The sequence below is a fragment of the Saccostrea echinata genome, unplaced genomic scaffold (genome assembly GCF_033153115.1).
Source record: "Saccostrea echinata isolate AGI-Se365-2 ecotype Australia unplaced genomic scaffold, CSIRO_AGI_Sech_v1 ptg000058l, whole genome shotgun sequence".
In the NCBI taxonomy this organism is placed as follows: domain Eukaryota; kingdom Metazoa; phylum Mollusca; class Bivalvia; order Ostreida; family Ostreidae; genus Saccostrea; species Saccostrea echinata.
In genome coordinates, this window is record NW_026889807.1 from 2,716,813 (window position 1) to 2,736,189 (window position 19,377).

At 32.3% G+C, this 19,377-nt stretch overlaps 2 protein-coding genes across 2 annotated transcripts; both read right to left on the reverse strand.

Moving 5' to 3' along the window:
• Window positions 1-1,361: 1,361 nt before the first annotated feature.
• On the reverse strand, window positions 1,362-7,121 carry LOC133174432 (multiple epidermal growth factor-like domains protein 10). The gene is made up of 8 exons (XM_061309556.1): window positions 7,054-7,121; window positions 6,382-6,585; window positions 5,766-6,002; window positions 4,337-4,468; window positions 3,305-3,442; window positions 2,940-3,080; window positions 1,912-2,029; window positions 1,362-1,658 (listed from the first exon to the last, which is right to left on the reverse strand). The coding sequence occupies exons 1-8, from the start codon at window positions 7,115-7,117 to the stop codon at window positions 1,610-1,612; spliced, it is 1,083 nt and encodes a 360-aa protein (XP_061165540.1). The 5' UTR covers window positions 7,118-7,121; the 3' UTR covers window positions 1,362-1,609.
• A 1,002-nt stretch (window positions 7,122-8,123) lies between these two features.
• Window positions 8,124-13,666, reverse strand: LOC133174547 (multiple epidermal growth factor-like domains protein 10). Its single transcript, XM_061309660.1, has 11 exons — window positions 13,540-13,666; window positions 13,116-13,253; window positions 12,806-12,943; window positions 12,322-12,462; window positions 11,810-11,947; window positions 10,964-11,104; window positions 10,212-10,352; window positions 9,151-9,259; window positions 8,815-8,939; window positions 8,543-8,660; window positions 8,124-8,187 (listed from the first exon to the last, which is right to left on the reverse strand). The coding sequence occupies exons 1-11, from the start codon at window positions 13,652-13,654 to the stop codon at window positions 8,124-8,126; spliced, it is 1,368 nt and encodes a 455-aa protein (XP_061165644.1). The 5' UTR covers window positions 13,655-13,666.
• Window positions 13,667-19,377: the final 5,711 nt, after the last annotated feature.

The window sequence follows — 19,377 nt, forward strand, 5'->3', positions numbered from 1 at the left end:
TAAAATGTTTACTATAGTAATTTAAAGTATTTTTTACTATGGATTTCAGATTGTTAATTGATAACTTATGTTCACCAGTTCATACATGTAAAATTTTATATTAAATTGAACTATTACTCGATTTGCAAATTTTATTTCAAAATTTTACATCACCGTTATCGAATTTAAGAGATTTTAAGCTCTGAAATCTCAAAAAAGTTCCACAATAAAGTTTCGTAGTAAATCAAAGCTTTCGAAGTTTTTACTACAGTTAACTATAGTAAACTCTAGTTACCTATAGTTAACTTTAGTAAATGTTTGTTAGGGAATTCATTTTTATAAGATATTTGAATTAAGCAAATCAAATTATACAACATTCTATTAAAAAAAACCTGCTAACAAAGTCATAAAAACATTCGGAGGGGGGGGGGGGTATTTCAATTAATAGTTTTAAAACAAATTTTACAGATTCACTCAACATAGTTCGCCACGAAATGAAAATATATTAAAGAAATCAAGATTAACTTAACACTGTTTTTTGACTGCAAGATACATATTTTGACCAATATCTCAAAATGTACATCACTGATCTGGACTTTTTCTTTCATTATTTCAAACTACATGATACTTCCAACCAAACAGCCCTTGAGTCATAAAAATTTGATATAAGAAAATATTTTATTGCTTACATAGATTTTTAATACCACAAATATCATACTTTTGTGCAAAAAGGGTTACACAATAATTTATGCGCATTGATTTGCATGATTTTTTTTTCTATGATAAATATTATTCAACTTTTTTTACGTAAAATAAGACTATATTTATTGTCATGATTACATCCGATAAAATACGAGAATGATTAAAGTAATCAATCTAAGAGTTACAATTGAAGTTCAAAAAGGTCAACTTAATTGTACCGTTGATCAGTAAGATGCACACTGACGTCCCAATTTTCTTTGAGATTTTGAGTCTTGCTATATGAGTATCTAAAATATACATCTAAAAATATGTTGATATAACCACATTCACGAGGGGCATACCTTAAATGTATAATACACAGGGACGTTGGCACATTGCCAAAATGACAACAATTTGTTCTTCCTGCTCCCCTAATTATGAAAATCTTTTTTTTTACAAATTTTACAGATGTACTATAAATGTTTTATTTACTGTTCTTATAATCAGAAAAAAAAAAGTTATCAAATAAAAGCCTAATTTCTCTAGATAACAATGGTTAACTTACAGTATAAAATATGATTTTATAGTCCGTACATTTATTTTATACACATTAGTATATACACGTTATAATTGTATTTATCTACGTTATCAATTTCTTAAAAAAAGATAATGTGTACATCTTCCTTTTACGTCTTCCAACATGTAAAGATATATAGGGAAAAATAAATTTAAATAAAAAATGAAATAAACTTCTTCCAGTACTATAAAATTTAAATTTGAAGATTGTGTGAGCTAGAATGATAGAATAAAGTCTCTTTGATTGAGCCATCATTAAATCTCTCTCTCTCTCTCTCTCTCAAACAATGAATATGTGTATATTATTTTTTTTCTCATTTTAAATTTTCTGAACGAATTCAAACTCATAGAAGAAAAAATGATTCTGTTGTTCTTATTTCTTCTCTCTTGCAATTATGCGTGAATCTGACCGTTGAATGAATCTGAAAAAGTAAAAACCAGTTAAATATAAACTTGGATTGGGAAGTCTGACAAAAAAAGGTAACAACTTCAATTGATCTTCTGACCTTTTTAAATCTACGTTTCTAAAATCACTTTGATGACAAAATTTACTCGCAGATTTTTCAGTATTTTACAGAAGTAACAGTCATTTTCATATTCTTTTGTTTTTGCATCCTTCTATATAAGGTCCGAACAAATTAAAAGAAAACATGAAACTGTCATTGATAAAGCTACCTGATGAAAATGATAATGACGATAACAGCGATGATAATGACGATGACTCCGACGATTACACCGATAGCTATCGCTGCAGTATTTGTGTCCTCTTCAACAAGGCTGGACCGGTCTGTACCTTGAAATATCATACATTTTCATGCATTTTTTTTTAATTTTAGGAACAATGATAATTCTTTTATTCAAGCAATAACGCCTTAACCATTTCGAACTTATTCAGAAATAAGAAACTCAATTTAAATTAGACCTTTAGAAATGATGATAATAGCTTTACATTTTGGCAAAGTGTTGTTTGATTTAAACACATATTTTGTTAAATGGTAACATTCTCATTGTTTCAGAGAAACATCGCTCTTAACTTTAAATACGTATAAGATTTATTATTGATTGTATGTTGTTTTACATCCCCTTTGAGAATTTTTCCCTCATATAGAGACGTCACCATATACCGGTGAAGGGCTTCAAATTTAGACCTATACTAGGCACTCAAGGCAATTGAACAGTGAGGAATCTTTATCGTGCCAACGCATGCCGTGACACGGGGCCTCGGTTTTTAAGGTCTCATCCGAAAGATCCGCAATTTTACTTCAAAGTGCCGAGAGCTTGGCAAAAGAACAGTTGCTGCCTATTTTTTTATCAACTTAGGTCAGGCGCGACCGAGATTCGAACGCAAGACCTTCCGATCACAGAGCGAGCGCTCTGCCGACTGAGCTACAGTGTACGATTTATATATAACTAATTTAGACAGGTAAACGTATAAGGGCTCTTCAGTTTCCTTGTGCAGTACGTAACATTGTGATTGAAAATAAATAAGAGAGATTTGAAAGAAATGCATATTGCAATTGGTATTTAACATTTTTCTGAATTTGAAGAACATAATCATCAATGCGTAGCTTACATAATATTGTTTTAGAGCTTTTTCTTTAAAATTACCATCAATAAATTCTGTTTTTCCTTTTTTTATCCTTAACATTTTAATCTTATTCGTTGAATAATAAATTTCTAAAGAATCAATTATGAATTCTTACTTTCGGTACATTGTTTCCCTTTCCACCCGGCCATGCAGCCGCCGATACATCGTCCATCAATAGGATCACACTGTCCTGATTTCCTACAACCACTGCTACAGGCTGTCGCACACTTGTGTCCGTAAAAGCCCGATGGGCAAGCTGAAATATTCAGACATTTTTTTCTGTTATTTTTTTTACAGAAATCAACACTCTTTAACAAAAGGTAACAAGCCTTGTTGAATATTTTGCTTGCAATTGAGTAGCTGAAAAATTTCATCAGATTTCAATATAAAATTTACAATGAGAAAATCAATCAATTCATTGGCCTAATCATTTAAATATATTATTATACTGAACTAAAGGCTTATAGAAAGGCTACTCACACGAATTACAAAATGGTTCTGTCCATCCGGGAAGACATCCTTCCGCACATGTTCCGTTCACATGGTCACATATGACGTTATTTGCACACTTCCCACATCGCTCCGTACAGTTGTATCCATATGTGTAGTTACTACATACTGAAAAAGGGAAATAAATTATCTACAGGCACTATTTTTGCATTTAGAACAGTGTAGAAATAAGAAGAACACAATTAACCTTAAAAGAAAAAGTCATTGAAATTTCCCAAATTAAAGGAATCCACAGGATGACTATGCCATAGATTTCATGAAAAGATCACTCAGTAAGCATTCCAATCAGTCGACTGAATGGCGCAGTCTCGCGTCATGTTATATTTTTTATCAGCATGGGTGTAGAATCATTACATTTTCTTAATCGTTATCAGTTTTTTTTTTTACTAATATATAACAACAGGTAGCATTCTGAAGGGTTACTTTACATCCTAATTACCTTTTAATGTTGAGATCCAAAGTTGACTCTTGACAAAATATCGAATAAATGGATTACTTTACATGCATTGATTATATATTTCTATTATTTTTTTACTCGTATTATTTTCTACTTAAGCAAATCCCACATTAGTTTACGATATTGCTTTCCTATATGTAATGATACTATATATTATATCACCACTGTGCTCGAATAATTTTTAACATCATTTTTTTGTTTTCGTTGTTGGGCCAAGCCTCACAATTAAGCGATCAATTCTCTGCAAAAACTTCACTACTTATAAAATAAAACCAACTAGCCTTCAAACAAATCATATCAAGGTTTTTTTCCCTTCAAAATCTACAAAATCAACGTAAATTAATCAAACAACAGCCTTTGAAGAAAGTAAATACACCTTAACTACAATATATCTTTGAAAATGTCCGTAGCATATTAAGTGATTTACATAATGCTTAAATAAATTGATACATGAGGTCTTTTATATGTAAATACAATTCATATACATTCGCACTGTCTAATCTGAACTTCTTCAATAGATACTAGTTTTTTTGTGAAAATGATACCTTTGTCACAGTCTGCCCCGTAGTACCCGTCATAACACTCGATACATTTTGCACTTATTATATGACAGATTCCTTCGCGACATTTCTGAGAACAAGGAGTGCACACAAAACCTCCTCTGCCTTTTTCACAACCTAAAAATATGAAATATTCTACCAGTACATTTGTAAACAAGAGGTTGATTTTTTTCAGTTATATGCAAAGGTAAAAAAAGATACATAGTTCTGTTGACTGTGGAGAATTATAAGATTTAATAGCAATCTTTGGTGGAAGAAAAGTTTGAACGAATATAAAACTCAATGTGTCAACGTCACACGAAAACCCTTGCAGATAACAAGGAAGTTTTAAATATTTGAAAGTCCAAGTATTTGAATTACAATGTAGTTGTCAATACCACAACATACTTTAGTTGCATGAAAATGATCAATTAGCAACATAATACCCACCCATCAACCCCCACCCCACCCCCGAAAATTAAAACCAATGGATTTTTTTTTCAAAAAGGAAAAGAAATTATATGTTTTGGGGAAAAGAGTTAATCAACATAAAACTCAAACTTCAATCTTCAATATTGATCTTGAATTGATCTTCAATATAAAGACACTAATTAAAAATCAACAAATTACCTTTAGGCACAGCGAAAAAAAACCACATTGAAAATATCAAAACTTCAAAGTTGTAGGCATTACCCTTAGGAAAAGAGGTCAATTTACAAAAATAATTTGAATTTAATGTGTGTCATTAACATACCAAAACTCAGCTTATTATCTGACATTGATTGATTGTATGTTGTTTTACGTCCCATTCGAGAATTTTCACTCATATAGAGATAACACCACTTGCCGGTGGAGAGCTGCAAATTTTGACCTAGTCTCGGTACCCAGGGCCATATTTTATCGACTTAGGTCATTTGCGGTCGAGATTCGAACTCACACCCTTCCGATCACAAAGCGAGCGCTCTACCGACTGAACTACCGTGACGGCACATTTACAGTGAGGAAAAGTCAGAGAAAATTAGTTTTCAAAGTGTAAGGGTTATAACTGCTTTCAATGGGTCAATCAACATGAAACTCGATGTTGATCTGTAAGTCATTAATTTAAAAACCCATGTACCAAACATCAGATAATAATCTACAAGTAACTCAAAAAGTGAAAAAAGAAAGAAAAAAAACAGTAAAATTTGGAAAATTTCAAAGTCTAGGATTAATAACGTTCCTACAAATGTGTCAATGAAGGTGAAACTCAGACTTGATCTCTAGGTCATCAACATATAGAAACATACCAAAAATCAGCTTATTATCGATCTACAAACAAAGCAACAACCAAAAAAAAAAAAAGAATCCGGAAAAATATGCCGGAATGACGGACGGAATGACAGGGGCATGACACCTAGAGCCTATTAATTTTAAATAAAGCCTTTACATAGCTTACCTGTAACAGTGATTTCACATAGTTGAATCACTGCAGTTGGGGAATAACCATTCGGGTATTTAACACCTGGAAGTCGTTCATTGTAGAACGTAAGAAATCTTCCATGAACTTTGCAGTTTATCTCCATATACAGTTCCGGAAGAGTAGAGGCGTTGTGATTATAACAAAGATGTCCGTTACGAAAATTAATTTCGTCATTAGAAATATATACAGAAAATCCTGCCATTGTGTCAGCACCTGAAGAGAAAATTCTAAATAGAGGTGCCTTTAAATTGTTTGCCTCGAATAGGCAAATTTAGTAATAGTAATGCACGTCATGGTGGTTTAAATCTTTGTTGATATAAGAAAGCACATCTCAATCAAATATTTCAGTTAAACAGCTTTCATAGATATTTATCTCCAAAATGTAACGTTATTTGACTTTTCCTTCGATAAAATAAAACCATGTTTCATATTTTAAAGTCAACAGTACTTTCGGACTTTGCTTTTAAGAGCTGCACGTTCAATTGTACTTGATTAAAATGCTCTTGAAATAATTTTGTAAGACCTTTTTTAAATGATAGCCTATTTTGCAAGTTAAAAAGTAACGAAATTATTTTCATGTAAGAAAACTCACTATTTTTAGCATAGGTGATGTGTATGTACAAGATGCTCGTCTCCGACAGATCCACCTGCCACCACGCTTGAGTTGCGTTCGTTAAAGTCTGTGTACATTTCACTTCGTCCTGGCTGACGTCACCATCGTTTGCTAGTTCCGGTTTACTCCAAAAATGTGCGCGTGAGCTCATGATAGCATGCTTTTCTAAGGCTAAGTTCTGCTCTAGAATATCATGACAGATATTTGAATAAAAACAACATTAGTTCAGGAGTATTTAACCCTACTTAATAGTTTTGAAAATTTTACATCAATTTTATCGTCTTTTATTCCAATATAAATTTCTAGAATTCCTGAGCACACAAATAATATTTTTCTCTGATGACTCTTACATTATAGGTACATTTTTGTAAATTGGTATTGTGACATTGAAAAACGACCAACATTTAACAAATCATTACTTGAAACAGATATATAAAGATACATCTTCTATGAAATCATAAATGCCTACCCTTGGTTGGTTTCAGTTAACATTTTTTTTTATCGAACGTAGAATTAATCTGTTATGGAGTTGGATAATGCTATTTTTTTTTTTTTTTGAAGAATAGATAATAAAAAAAATCATTAAAAATACAAGTAACTTAAAAACATATTCATAAAATTTGTCATTAATATATATTAAAAGCTACTTACCATATTCGAAAGATATTCCGACGAAGGATATCAAAGAAATGATAAATTTTATTAATGACTCCATTTTTTTTTTTCAAAATGCAAAAAATTATTTCTTACAGGTGCCTATCAAGCAGATGTCTGTTTAACATTCTTTTTGTTTAAAAAAATCGACTTATATCTTTCAACGTTTGTGGCCCAGAAATTTGTAAATTTGAAATGTCGATAATATCAGTAAATATTTCAAGGTGGAGTTAATATACAGCTATGCACGTTAGCATTGTTTTTGTTCAGATTTAATTGAGTCGGAATAATTTAAATATATTCGCATTCCGGAACATATCTTTAAATGACGATGATTTCAATTTTAAGCGTTCTATCTATGCGGAGATCTCATTCCTATGCTCCTGGCCACTCATTAAGTGAACCCATTAGAATATCACCATCCTATCTAAATTACACCACACAAAGGATAAAGCATTAAGGTATTTAGGCTATGAATTGTTTTTAAATGTGTTTGATACAGAAAATAGTGTTTATGCTTTGCTACTTTATTTTTATAGTCGAATATTCAGACATGTGATTTATTTTCATTAGATATTCTGCACTTATTCATTCCTGTTTATATATCCAAACATTAATGAAGAGTGTGTAATAAGCACGTACTTTTCATGAGGTGAAATGACAGCTTTGTTTCAGTGATGTGTCATTAAATGTAATAATATGTTAACAATTTGTTAAAAATTGTTAAAAATGTGTTAAAAACAAGATTAAATATCAAGACAATGTTATTCCTCCTCTCTTTTTAATCATCTTTTTTTCTCTTTAATTAGTATTAGATATATAATCTTAATTTGAATTTTGAAGGAAATCGTGCTTTAATTTAAAAAATGTATTTACTTAACAACTAAAAAATACGAGTTATTTGCTTCTTTCATTTGAAAACTGTCAACAATAAAATAAACGGCTTAAAAATAAAATATGCAAAATCACTATAAAGATTAATTTTGGTTTTTAAAACTTATTTATCTTTTAAAAATGGAAGACACTGATGACACATGTATATGTTCACTTTAAATAAAGTCTAAAAACTATTCCCAGGAACTGATATATCGGTTTTCTTTTGAAACATAATCCATGTTTTCGTGATGTGACCTAGAAGAAATAATTATCATCAAATATTTACTGGTAATATGACGTTCATGTGCAAGTTTGTCTGATGAAATAAAGAAAATCTCATTTATATTCAAAATATGATTTTTTCCTAGGAAATTTAGGATTGGTTAGTACATGTACATTGACTTATAATCCATATTCATTCTTTATATTGAAGCCTTTGAGAAAATTTTATTGCATAAATGCTCCATCTCCTACATTAAACCTCTAGCATTTCTTTTCAGATTTGAATATTCTTGTTGAAATATTTTTAAAGAAAAATAAATAGATTTAATCATAGAGGGAATTAAAAAAAATCACTTATTGATGGAGATAATAAATAAGTGTTGCTTACCCAATATTTCCATGAATGAAAGATCGGGTACAAGTAGTTAATACGACATCTTGATCAGCATGTATGTCGTCTAAATTATTTTGAAAACATAAATTATCAAGAGTGTTGAAAGCTAACACTGTCAACATATTTTGGCATCTATATGTTATGTCATTTATATAAAATACAATTATTTTTTAAAACTACTGTGGGAAAAGAATTTTACTATACTGTGTGTTACATGTACCTGCTTCTTTAAATCGTATTTAAAAAAAATAATTTGATTTTTGCACCTGCATTATCTCTATCAGCTGTATGATTTCCACTGTGAACACCGGCATAATAATTTACACTTATGATGCTAAGGCGGCGCTGGTGAGACGAGCCTCCAACCTTGACCCTTGATTTCCCTGTATACCTAAAATCCAATTTTCGTTTTAACTTGTAGGCGTATGTTTTGATCATAACAAAAAGCGCACATGTATTTATTGTTGTTCCATATAAAGCATTACCTTAGGTAGAGAGAAATTACCATCAATTAAGCAATGAAAAATAAATACAGTATATTGTGTAAATATGTTACAAATGTGTGAGGAATAATCAATGTAACAAAATGGAGATGAAATCACCTTATAACTAACGCAACCATTATGACGTCAGTGACAATAAACAGAACAACCACTCCAATTACGATTCCCAATACCGCCTCATCAGCTAGTCCACTTGTCTCATTAACTTCTGAAATAATAATATTCCGTCTTATGTCAAGTGACGTAAACGATAAATATATTTTTCAAATCGTTTGTGTTTGCAAAAGAAAAGGTTTTTGCTTCTGATATTTTTGCAATCAAAAATAGATACATTCTTTCTTAAATCATTCCTGTCAATAACCAATTTAAGCTGAAAATTGATGATAGCTCTAAATGCATTTGGTGATTTGAAAAATAATATTTTTAATGATATTTGAAATATTGGTTTCCTATTACTGATTTGTGTTACATTTCTCCCCAAATAGTGATCCTTTTTGTCACGGTACCTTAGTGTTGGAGACCTCTCATCGTGATCGGGAGGCCCGGGTTCGATTCTCGTTTGCGGCGCTGCGTTAAACCTAAGGCGTTTAACTGGGGTAGTGACTGTTTCTTCGCCACGTGTCCAGCATTAAAATTGAAAGCAAGGTTCTTTAAAACGTAGGACTCGTGTCATGGTAGGCGTTTGCACAATAAAGAACCCTCACTGCTCAGTGGCTCTTAGTGCCGAGTAAAGGTGTGAATTTGAAGTCTTTCATTGGTAAATGTATATAATGAGGCCTCGTACGAGTGCAACATTCTTGCAAAGTAATTAAAACAAGGAATATTAAATCAGTCAACCAGTTCCTGTTACATTTTTGAGAAATCATCGTCAGTGATTGATTCCGCTTATATCTGATCGATTACAAAGTAATAGTGCACATATATTTTGAAGAAATTGTGTTTTGCGAAGGGAGATTTCGTTCCATAATATGTGCGTTTAGCTAACCGTTTTCTTAAATTCTTTTTCCGATTATTTTTTTTCTTATTCTCAAAATGTATTCAGCAAGCCATGTGTTTTTTGACAATGAAAAAAAGATCAAAGTGAAATACGGGCCCATTTATTATGTACAAGTACACTTTATGGAACATGCCATTGTCTTTAATAGTTAAATGCATATAACCTATCTGGCAATGCTCTCCAGTCCATCCTGATACGCATGCGCCGTCACATGACCCGTTCACATGATTACAATCGGTAATGTTAAGACAGTGCTCACTACAGTTTTCCATGCACTTCTTCCCGAACGTTCCAGAAGGGCATCCTAAAAAACGATTAATGGATTTACCATTTTCTCACAATCTAAAATAAAATCCATAGTCACATTTGCTAGACATTTTACTTTAACAATAATATCACTTTATATGCGATTAAATGATGTAGTGATATTTCTTGCTTTTGCTTATTCACATAATAATTAATTATAAAACAAGCACATTTTCGATGCTTAAAATGATCACGTGATCCAATTTCAGTTACCATCTCACACATACCAAACTCTGTTTTGTTTTTCTTAATCATGTTTTAAGTCTCCTTTTTGTCTACATAGAAATGTTATGTATGTAATGTGGGGACTATTTGCATAATTTACCGAAAAGATATTTCAAATTTCAGTACAATATTATTCGGTTCAAGATGGATTTCATATTCATTATCATAAAACTGGAATGATATGGCTTAAATACATACATTACTAAGGTCAAACTTATTCGTGAAAGATCAAGAGATATTTGACACATTAGAAATGCGCTGCCAAAGGCATGTGTTTCATAAATGACCCTCGTTCAAATATTATCATAATGAAATAGCACTTTAAAGATTTACTCTATCTTTATATTGATTAATCAGTCAAAAAAATAATTAATAAAAAGTCACCTATATCACAGATGTCCCCCATCCATCCAGGGATACAGCCTTCAGTACAAAACCCTGACACCGTATCGCACTGACCAGCATCCAAGCAATGACCGCTACACCTCAGAGTGCACATATCCCCATAGTAACCACTTTCACAACCTTTTGATATTAACGAGAGTATTTTTGTTTAAATTCCAAAAATGTTCAAAATTTCTTAAGGAAAATGTTGGTCCCCTTTATTTTGCCTTTCCCTTTTGTTGCAAGTAGACGATAATATAACGGCATATAAAAAGAACAAAGTGTTTCACCTTAAATCAATTGTTTTGGAGAAATGTAACTGAACAAAATCGTTTGCAATTTTGATACAGGGATAATAACATTGTGCTAAAACAACCCTTTAAACAGTATAATTTTTTTGTACATTTCACATGATTTCGGAACTTCTTCGACACAGCTAATTGTGTAAGTATTTTGCAAAGAATAAAAAAAATAAGTCATGAAGGTATTTTTTGAATTCAATTCATACTGAAAGGAGTATTCTATGAGCAGAACACATTAATAATGGTCACATATTGGCGAAGTGATAAAAATCTACATGTAATGTCACGATTTTCTTGTCATCATATTTTTTAATTCAAAAAATAATCCATCGCATGTAAATTTATAGAAAAATTGCAGCAAAGCTTTCACACCTCAGTACTGATTAACCGAAATTCATGAAATGCATGATACATGTACCGGTCATGTCATTAAAAAAGTAAACAATGTCTGTTTTCTCATCATGATCTTTTTAAATATATAATATAGGCTAAAATGATTTAAGGTTTATATTTCAGTTATTATTTTCTTTTTCTATGCCCTTACTTTCGTTGCAGTATCTTCCATGCCATCCCTTTGCACACCCTGAGAAACAAGATCCATCTACATGAGAACAAGTGGCTCCTCCTGGACAGTGCCCACAATCTAAGGAACAACCTGGACCAAAATCTCCCTCTGGGCACTCTAGAAGTGTAAATTTACATGTACATAATATGCAAATTGACAATGTATTATAAAATTCATGAAAAACAGAAGAAATACAGATATATAGAAAGATCTTTCGAATGATAAGGTTTTGAAGCAAATATTGTAATAGACAATGTATGTACATAAAGGAGGAAAGAAAGCAACATATCATTACAATCACAACTACCATCTCCAACACGAACAGCAACTAAAATAAAGCAACAAATACGTCAACATCTTTAACAACTCCAAAAAAAGGTTGTATCAGTGAACTCTGAGCTGAAATATCCACTATGCATATAATATGATATGTTGCCAAACTAAGAATTTAAGAAACTATTTAAAGATAGGCTTGAATAAATACAACTCACTTTGATCGCAAACGTTTCCTAACCATCCATCTGTACAACCATTTGAGCAGAACCCATTGATATGGTTGCAATCTTTAGCATCTTTACAGTTGACACTGCATTGCTCCTTGCAATTTTTGCCATAATACCCAAAGCTGCACGCTAATATTAATATAAAACCTAGAGACAATATATTCCTGAATGGCTGGTCAAGGTAACTTGAAAATGAAATTATTGCTATGTATATGGGTTTCTTTCTACATATGAGAATGTTTATACGTGAGCACCAAAAGTTGGAAATTAGAGAACAAAAAGTAAAAAAATATTTCGTTGTGCATACAAATTTGTATAACTTATCATTAGGTATAGAGTTTGCAACTTTTTCTTAGATAATGTATGCATATGATAGAAGAGAAAATGAAAAATACGTTAAATAGAACTAATACAGAAAATCATAAAATCTGTTTGATTCATATAATTTTCTAGGTCACAAATTGCCCTGTACCTATGTTGCATCTACTTCCTACCCAACCATCTGCGCACCCATCTGAGCAACTTCCGCTGACATAATCACAAATGTTTCCATGAATGCAATAGCCACATTTTTGTTGACACTTTTCCCCGAAGTATTCCTCAGGGCAAGCTATGTAAAAAGGTAAAAGAATGTGAGTTTGCTTCACTAAATAGCAATAACCATAAAGGCGTATTAAATTATTTTATTTTCCGTAGAGTCTTTTCCAAGGAAGAGTTCATCAAACATGCCAGAAGGAAGAGAAGTCCCCACATTAGCCTTCAAGTGAGTACGGTGCACGTACATTCATTACAAAATTTCCCCAGCCATCCATCCTTGCAATCTCCTGGGCACTCCCCTGTGATGTGATTACAAGGGGCGTTGTCATAACAGTGGCCACATACTTTACCACACTCCTCGCCGAAGGACTTTCCTGTGCACTCTGAAACATGTGTGTTTAATCTTTTAAAGTGTATAGTATACTTTTTTTGTAATACAGTGTTTTCAAATTGAATCATATAAAGTCAGTCAGAGAGAAAAAAAAAATGCATTCACATTTCATTTAATTTGAAGGTACAAGTGTACTATGTTGATTAACCCTCAGATGGACTGACTATCACTTTTAATCATTTTTAATATAGTTTTAAGTAAGTCGCCCCGCTACTTATTCTGCATTGATAACAGATCATAGTACCAACACATTGTTTTTTTTAATGAGAAGTTCATACTTTGATTACATCTAGACCCCCTCCAACCAGCAAGGCACCCTCCAGTACATGATCCTGTCACGTGATCACACTCAGCGGAATCGAGGCAATGCGGGCTACACCTGTCTTTACACATAATACCATACGATCCTTTCGTACAAGCTAAACGGCAAAATACATAAAGGATAAAAGTTAGATGTTACGATATTGCACTAAAATCACTGTGGTTTGGTTTCACTGCATTACAAACATATAAGCATTGCGTACAATTATTGCAATTTTCTCCTATCCACCCCGATGCACATCCGTTTGGGCATGCGCCATGTACTTTGTCGCACAGTTCTTCATTATAACAATGGCCGCATTTGAGTTTGCATTCTGTTCCATACCAACCTCCATCACAACCTAGAATATATTTAAAGATACAAAACTGTCAGTAGTTGATTACCTTGATTGCTTTGCTTTAACTTATGTTCATTTCAATGAATTGAATTTTCCACTGATCTGTTTGGCCATTCCATGATTTTTTTTTCGGCTTAGCGTCCGCACCGGATTGGTTTTGGAATATGAAAATTAAAAGCAAAAGCATGAAAAAAAAATAGAATTACAAAATTCGATTCATTTCTACATCTTTTGGGATAGCAATATCTATCTTATTTTATATTCTTTTACAGTTTTGTGTCAAAGATTGGAATTTGTATTGACTATTATTTACTTCTATTACAATATAAAAAAAATACATCGAATGGAAAAAAATCATCGTTATCAAAATATTGTTTGTTTGTTTTTCTGTCAGTCTTTGTTTTTCATCTTGATGGAAAGATAAGCATTTTTGGGGGGGGAGGGGTGCTTTTTTTTTCTTCGGGGGATGCTAAACACATAAAAAAAACCTTGGAATGATATTACTGGACTCCAATGATGCAGAAGAATTAGTGAATTAAGTGGAAAAGAAATATTAACTTGCACTCTGATTTTCAGACAATAAAAAATAGATCTATTCCGTACAAAAATAATGCCTTGTAAAGAAAGTTGTTCCTGAATGACAAAGCAATGCATTGAAAGGTTTTTCATGTAAACATTTATAATCCATGGCTAAAGCAACGGATTGATGAATGTGTGCATCATAATTCTCTCTTTTCCATCTGAACAGTTAACACTTACACATTTCTTACAAAAACTTACTCTGTTCACAGCGATCACCTATCCATCCGTCCAAACAACCGAGATAACATTCCCCTGATTTACTGTCACAATTTGTTGGATCAAGGCAATGCGGACTACATTTATCCTTGCACATTACACCATAAGATCCTGCCTCACAAGCTGTAATTCAAAATTTAAAATGAATTCAATATCGAGGGATAGTCAATGAACACAAATGTTTGTAAAATACTTCTCTGCTGTTTCTGATGATACAGGTAATGTACAGTAATTAGGTTACACATTTGTTTTTTTTTGTTCTTTATGATAGATAAATAGCTGTAATTTACATTAATAAATTTTGTTTAACTAAAGTTTGTGAATTAGGGTAATTTAGAGGATCAACTTGCTTTCCCGACAGTCATTGCCCTTCCATCCAGCTGAACATCCGTCTGGACATGATCCATTAATAGGATTACAGACTTTATCATTCGAACACATCCCGCATATTTCTTCACAATTCTCTCCGAATGTTCCTTCTTCGCACTCTGAATGAATGGATTATGCAAGAAGGGTAATAAATGCCCTTCAAAAAACTTAAGTCATGATCCAGGTCATAACTAAAGCTCATAAAATCGTCAATTTTTTAACAAGCCAACCACATTTGTTTTTATTAATGAAGTGATGGTTGAAAAGAATAGAAAAAAAACCCGTCTTACTTTGTATACATTTCTCACCGATCCAACCATTTACGCAGCCTCCATCGCACTGACCGGTCACGTGATCACATGACAGAGGATCTAGACAATTCGGACTGCACTTGTCCTTACACATTATTCCAAAAAATCCCAAGTCACATTCTGAAATTACAAGTACATAAATAAATAATTTTATAATTTGCTTAAATAGGACCCGACACTGCAGCGAATGATTTTATGTACTTTTTTGAACATATAAAAATATTTTCTTGATAGAATATATACATGTAGTTGTGGTTGTAAGAAAACAAAGATAAATTTATTATAAAACTTTCGCAAATGAGATACTATACCAAATAATTTCGGTCAGTTCTTTAGAGGAGTAAATTTGTTAGTATTGTTTAATCAGTACGTGCTAAAGCTGATTTCATTTACTTTTATCGCATACAGATCCGGTCCATCCTGATGCGCATCCGCTAGAACAACTTCCGTTAAGATGGCTGCAAACCTCGTTATTAAAACAGTGTCCACAGGCGAACTTACACGCTTCTCCAAACATCCCCTCTGGACATGCTTTGGAGTAAAATAGAAATACATTAATAATCAACTGTCTGAAGTAGATAACCTATAATTGACACTATTTAACATTTTGGGCACAGTTCCTTTTTCGAGGAAGTATTACTATAAAACGCAATTATTCTTCTTTTCAGTAATAAAAAAACATTACTGTATGCGGGAATTTTCACTCGTTTACACTCTGTACTCGTGTTTGCTTTGAATAAAAGATTAAGTGCAAGAATATTTTCACATCCTCTATATATTTATAGTCTATTAAGTGTATGTATGCTCAAAACTACAATATTTATCGCTGCAAAATGCTGAAAAATAGTGATGAAATATTTTTATGATATAAATTTCTTACGGAAGCTTATCTGTGTTAAAATTGTGAGATTGAATACGTTCAGCACTTGTTAACTCGTTCATGAAATTATTCGTTCTAATTTAATTTTATATCATTTCTTTCAAAGACATCGTAAAAATAATCTTTTATACCACTGCTTCTTTTACAGATGAAAATAATTATTTGAAATAAAAAATTTTAAAAGATAGTTTTTTCAAAGATGGTTTTAGCATGAATGCCCTTATAAGATTCCATACTTTTCGTATCATTTATCAACAGGGAAAATTAAAGTAAAAGTTGTGGATTACTGCTGCACGTGAGTTTAAATTCCTATGCATGTTCAAAAGATGTCACCTCCATGAAACCAAGCTATGAAGTTCTCCCTTTTTGAAAAAAATAATAATATAACTTATAAAGGAAATATTCACATCCGTTTGAAGAATACTCTTGATGTCGTACGATTAAATCTCATCTTACTCCTGTTTGCAGCACCGAATTTTTTTTGTCAGCGAGGTTGGTTTGATAAAGTTTAAACACATCACATGGTATTTTTCATGCACTTTTTATTTAATAAACGGATTCGGGGCATTATTTTAAAAATATGACGAAAATTCCCGTATACAGTAATGTTTTTCAGTACTGAAAAGAGGAATAATCCCGTTTTGTTGTAATACTTCCTCGAAAAAATAACTGTGTCTAATCTGTTTAAAGAAATGGGTATGTAAAACTTATTTTGTAAAGTTTTTTTTTTTATTGAACTTTCATCATAACATGCCTAAACCCATAACACAGTATCCCGTTAAACTGTGCTGTTTGGTTCAGACTTTGCGCCAGAGCAAGTTTGAGCAATGAAAACTAAGATATATTTTGTACCAGTATATTTAATGCATAGCGTTCAAGATTGTCCTTATGTTAACGCAATGTTTGTCAGCAATACAGAATGTCTGAACTATTGTGAAAATGTCCTTTATTTTAAATAAAGAAGACTTGGCTTAGAGAAAATGTGAATTCTTGATAATTTTACCATTTCTACATTTGGGACCAATCCATCCATCCTTACAGCCCCCAACACATGATCCATTGACGTGGTCACACGACATGGGGTCCACACAATGTTCACTGCATCCATCCTTACACATTAATCCAAAGTATCCGATGTCACATTCTACAGAAATGAACAAATTCACATATATATAAAAAAAAAAACTTAAACGCATTTATGCATGCAACCAGAAAGATGAGACTTTTTTTACCATAATCATTGACAAAAACTAAGTTACGTTTACTCTATGGTAGATCTCATGTTGTAAAAACTTAAGAGATGAATTTATCTTTTGAGAATTCATGAGGGCATGAACTACGACACTTCACGTCGGCAAATTTCATGAAGCGGGTTAGTGCTTCATGAAATATGTGCAGGCGTGAAGCGTTGTAGTCTCATATTTTTGTCTTTTAACGATCATTTCTGAAAAAAAAAGTTTGCACTATTCCTTTACTTAAATCACATCACAATAGAAATATTCTTACTCATCCCACGCTAGTTAATGAGAACGTGAACTTTTTCTTATTTGCAAAGAATTTTAAGGACAATATTTGGAAATGTAAATATAAAGCAACTAACTTGAGCTCTCCTCTCTCTCTCTCTCTTTCTCTCTCTCTCGATATATTTAATTAGTAGAATCTAATACAAAACTTACTTTGGTCACAAATATCGCCGGTCCATCCCGGAGCACAGCCACTTAAACACGTGCCGTTCACGTGACTACAGACTTCACCATTAAAACAATGACCACAGGTCATCTGACAGTTACTGCCAAATGTTAACTCTTCACATTCTGTAGTTCATAATAAACAAGTGAAGTTCCACTGTATGTACATAGAATGTTGGTTAGTTTCGAAATAGAATGTTTACAAAACAACGAAGAAATACAGATTAAATGAAAGTAATTGTTTTTGAAGACAGGTGGAAAATAAAAGCTTATTAAGATATCTATGGCCTTTATACAAAAAGTAGTACTTCTCTCTATTTTTAAAATAAATGTGGATTATATATACTCACGATCCCGGCACCTGGATCCAATCCAGCCATCCTTACAACCTCCAACACATGATCCATTCACGTGATCACATGACACTGAATCCAGGCAATGTGGACTACACTGATCCTTACACATCATTCCAAAAAATCCAGGTTCACACTCTTACAAATAATAACACGATAGACTGCTTATCATTTTAACAAAACTGAATTTAAGCGACCAATAAACAACACTTTAAGCCCCTAATATCCAAAGGAAGGAATTAAGACGCCAAAAACCAAACCTAAAAATTAGCTTGTTTAACGGGAATAATAACTTCTCAAGTGCATATTCTACATCTCTGATTTACCTTGATCACAAATATCCCTTTTCCACCCGGATGCACACCCATTAGGACAAACTCCAGTCACGTGATTACAAACTTCATCCTCTGTGCAATGTCCACAGTGATTTTGACAATCCTTTCCGTACATAAACTTCTCACATTCTGTCAATACAAGTAAAACTGAATGGCTTCTAGATCTCTTTTATGAAAGAAATATGTATATATGTCGATGCAGGACACTAACTGAATTAGAATATTTCAAAACTCATGAACAGTCCTTTATATATGTTGAACTCCAAAAGAACAAAACGAACTGATGAAAAGTATTCCCAAATTACTCTGTTGGCAAAATATAATATAGTGATAAATATATTTTTGAACAATTTACATCTTTCTCCCTCAAATTGAAAAAGGTTCAAGTCTTATGTAGAATGACTTGATAACATTGAAAAAAAGAGAATGTAGCTAAATACATGCATTAAGTTTTAAAATCGCTTTATGACATGTTGAGATAAACCTTAACTGCTTAAAGTAGTGGCTAGTGAAAGAACAAGACGTACGTTCGATGCATTTGGAGCCGATCCACCCATCCTTACATCCACCATCACATGACCCGTTCACATGGTCACATGACGTGGGATCAATACAATGCTCACTACATGTATCCTCACACATTAGACCAAAAAAGCCAGACTCACATTCTGGAAAAAAATTACTTTAGGCCAACTTTAAAATAATGTTTATTTGCCTTCTCCC

Coding starts and splice junctions, on each gene's coding strand:
- LOC133174432 (XM_061309556.1), bottom strand. CDS start 7,117: ATGGAGTCATTAATAAAATTTATCATTTCTTTGATATCCTTCGTCGGA. Junction 6,586..7,053: donor CGGAATATCTTTCGAATATG/GTAAGTAGCTTT, acceptor ATGATATTCTAG/AGCAGAACTTAGCCTTAGAA. Junction 3,081..3,304: donor AGAACCATTTTGTAATTCGT/GTGAGTAGCCTT, acceptor TGAATATTTCAG/CTTGCCCATCGGGCTTTTAC.
- LOC133174547 (XM_061309660.1), bottom strand. CDS start 13,654: ATGTGTAAAGACAGGTGTAGCCCGCATTGCCTCGATTCCGCTGAGTGT. Junction 13,254..13,539: donor GGGGTCTAGATGTAATCAAA/GTATGAACTTCT, acceptor CACATGTTTCAG/AGTGCACAGGAAAGTCCTTC. Junction 8,188..8,542: donor TTCATTCATGGAAATATTGG/GTAAGCAACACT, acceptor TATTTCTTCTAG/GTCACATCACGAAAACATGG.